This window comes from Cupressus sempervirens, chromosome 3 (assembly GCF_028749045.1).
Source record: "Cupressus sempervirens isolate cs-2001-9-10 chromosome 3, ASM2874904v1, whole genome shotgun sequence".
NCBI classification, from domain to species: Eukaryota; Viridiplantae; Streptophyta; class Pinopsida; order Cupressales; family Cupressaceae; genus Cupressus; species Cupressus sempervirens.
In genome coordinates this window covers 602,849,514-602,853,238 of record NC_143120.1, presented here as the reverse complement: position 1 = coordinate 602,853,238, position 3,725 = coordinate 602,849,514, and the positions used below count along the sequence as shown (strand labels likewise).

Genomic DNA, 3,725 nt, shown 5'->3' with positions numbered 1-3,725 from the left:
AAGAATTATGGTAAGAAGCTTCAAGGCATAAGCTTGCCTCTCAATTAACATTCTACCTCTTAAAAGGGTCGAAAAGCCACACCTTCTTATCCATTGACCATACTACGACCCACATGTTATACGTTAATTCATATATCTATTTGAAAACAAATATTCATTATAAAAATAGATAACAATTATGACATACACAAAAGTTTTATACATACATGCATACATACATACATATGATTAGTTAATCTTTTATTTTTCATTATTTTACTAATTATTATAAAGAGGGATTTCTTTCTTTTATTTTATGAATTGGTAATGTTAATCTTAAATTTTTAAGATAAATTTACTAATTTTATTTTAATTTTAAAATTTGATGAATATCCACTTAATCTCTATAACTTTTAACAAATATACATACAATATGATATCTATCCACCTCTTTATAAACAAACCTTTAAAAATGCACGTTGACAAAAATGTGTACATCCTTAATCCCATAAGTTCAAAAATATGCATTGAGTGATTGTTTTTTAATTTAGACTAGGCAGCTTCTTTTTTGAACAATTGAGTACACATATGATTGTTTTTTAAGAATAGGTATCTTCTTTTTTGAGCAATTGAGTCCACATGTGAATTGTTATTTGTACACTAGACACCAATTATTATTGCAATATTATAGAGAGAAAATGTGTGCGCGGGGGAGGTCCCACTGTTGAACAGCTTAAAATAGTGCGGCCGAGGGCAATGTTTTCCACGCTTATCGAGTAGGAGAGAGAACATTGGTTTTGACTGATGAGCCAAAAGTGAGTTCGGTGAGAACCTCATTGTCGTACATCCCTTATTTATTTATTCAACCTCCACCCACCCATATTCAATCAACAGCAAAGGAAGGAAACCTTTTCCGAAATCCTTCCCCTGTAATCTGAAATGTTTCGATCTCTCTCGCGGAAGATGGATCGGCCACAGATCAGGCTTGGCAAGCAGAGGTCTGTAAATCGCTGCTGCTCATTCTGTGATGAGGAGGATGAGGAAGAATATTGCATAGTAAATGGTGAATGGAGTAGGAAGATGGGGGAAGGAAGTGGAAATGGAAATGGAAATGGAAATGGAATTGGAAACTGGTGGAAGAAAGGATGGAACAGCGTCAGGAGAGCAGGGGAATGGTCGGAGTCGATCATGGAGGAAGCCGGAAATCGAAGCGGCCCTAAATGGAGAATATTTGTCCGCAGTTTCAGATCCATTTACCCTCGCAAGCCTCTTCAACCTCAGTATGATGAATTTAGTTACGCTCAGAACTTTGACGATGGATCCTGGCAAGAGTCGGATGATCTTTACCACTGTTCTTCTGCCAGATTCGCTCCGCCCTTCCAAAAGGCTAGGGTTTTCTGAAGTTCAGATCTTTTGTACTTTGTTCATTTTCAAATAAATTTGCTCGGAATCTTGTAAAATCGGACCTGATAGTTTAATTATTAGAATTTCGTTCTTACATGTGCAAATTTCTGTGTCACTATGCGAATTTCCTTCTTAGATGTGCAAATTTCTCTGTTAATATGCAAAATAGTACTGTGTTCCCTTTTTGTCGAGTTTTGCGCTGTAATGCTTCGATTGAAGGCGGGGAGCATTGACAAACGATTCGCATATCATGTCTCATTTGGAGCTCAGAAAGCTGCTGTGCTCGATGAAAACTATTTGAATTTCAGAAGTTTATTCGCATTTGTTGGAATGCTGGCATGAAATAAAATAACTGTCCTTTAATTTGTCGTAGAGGAGGGTGTGACTCGAACTCAGTTTTTTATTTTCTTGGGCGTTGTCTACACAGAAGTTGTGATCAGATTTATTTTTAGTGTGTATGATTTGATATTTTAAGATTTGAATTTGTAGATTTTTTCATTTATTATTTGCATATTCATAAATATGAAAATATGGTTGTTGGACAATTTGTATACAGACATATTATTACAAAATTTATAATTAGTCAGTAATCATAAAAGTATTTGGTTAAAATCAGTACATAGTATTGTTGTTTTATAATTAATCAGTAATCATATAAATATTTTGTTAAAATCAGTACATAATATTGTTGTTTTTGTCTAGATTGTGGATGTTTCTTATATAAATATTTAGGATCATGTTCTCTGATTATCTATCATCTATCATCATCTGAATGATGAAAGTCCATAGAAGTTAAATCCTATTTTTATTTTAAATTGGTATAATATCTTTTTCAATGTATTTAAAAGATATCTATCAAGAACTCACATTATTCATCTTACTTTAAAAAAATGATTTTAAGGACAGTAAAAGAAATCTTCTAAAATAAATTGCTATAGTAGATTCAATTCATAGATTAAGATAGAAAATTTAAAAACTAATTTAATTGTAAAGTGAGTCAACATTATATTTTTAAGAATATTAGTTATGGACAATTTATGATAGTTGATGTCAATCTTTCTCATTAAGATTGTACTTTTTTTTTATTTTATCAAGATTTCTTGAATTATATTCTTGAATTTTCAATTTCTATTTTCTATCATTTTTTTTAATAGTAAAAAGATCTATAATGAAAATCAAATATTTGTAGAGTGAAACTTCATTCTTTAGTAAGCACATTTCACATTCTTTATGCTTATTCTTCCCTTTATCCATTGCTAGTTTTGATGCTAATGCCAAATAATTGATGATGAATAGTTGAAATAATTGATACAAAAACTAAACACAATCTTAATTTAAAATATTAACATCAAATATATTTTTAATTTTAGATTTTCAAAATTTAAAATTATATTCATATTTAAGAAATACTATGATTAACGAATTTAAAAATATTTTTTTATAATTTTTAAAAATTGTAATTTTTTAATAAGTATTAAAACTAAATAGCTATTATAATATTTTCAAATTATAATTAAAAATATTTATATTTCTTTACCTTTTATATTCTATCAAAATCTAAAATATAATTTTTTTTTCTTAATATATCAGATAATTAATAAAAAATCTATGTTCTTAAAAGTTAACCATCTAAACATGAGGACATAAAATATTTTCGATATTTACAAAATTAAATTTAAAAAATAATTTAACATGAATCAAGCTATACATATCTATAAAGGCAAAACTTCGTGATTCACTTAATTTCTTTTGTTATGATTGAACACGGCTTCTCATACGCATAATATTATTGGATGATTTATTTTTTAATAATTACTTCGTTCACCTGTATTAACGGCAGAACATTATAATAATAATAAAACAAATAACAGCCATACTCAATTTCAAATCGCATTTTTCCTTCTGCTTACACCATGGGACTGTAATTCTCCATACTTTTTATGGCGGTTGGATGAAGCTATTATTCAACGCTGGAAAACACGTGGAAGACGAATTTAGACAAAATAACGCTTTGAAGGCAACGCAAAGATGGTCAGATTAAGTGGGCAACAAAGTCGGAAACCGGAAAAAAGTGGCATATTCTAATGAAACGTCGCTTTAGTATTTGATTGTAAGACTGATAATGCTGCCTAATTCAAAGCTGCCAGCAACTTAGCGGGGCCGGGTCTCTGGAATAAACTGCATGCTTTTCAAATTTATGTCATTCGCGTAGACTTGCCATCAATTTCCATGAATTAAAAAAAGAAAGCAGAAGCAGAACGGCAAGGGTAAAACGACAGAAAGCTCAGTCACATCAAAACAATTCAATTCAGTGACGTTACGGTGAGAGTTTTATATCCATA

The 3,725-nt window shown here is 30.4% G+C and overlaps 1 protein-coding gene across 1 annotated transcript; it reads left to right on the top strand.

Annotated features, from left to right (window-relative positions):
• The first annotated feature begins 849 nt into the window (after positions 1–849).
• On the top strand, positions 850–1,755 carry LOC149568116 (uncharacterized). Its single transcript, XM_089821109.1, has one exon. The coding sequence runs from the start codon at positions 919–921 to the stop codon at positions 1,378–1,380; it is 462 nt and encodes a 153-aa protein (XP_089677235.1). The 5' UTR covers positions 850–918; the 3' UTR covers positions 1,381–1,755.
• Positions 1,756–3,725: the final 1,970 nt, after the last annotated feature.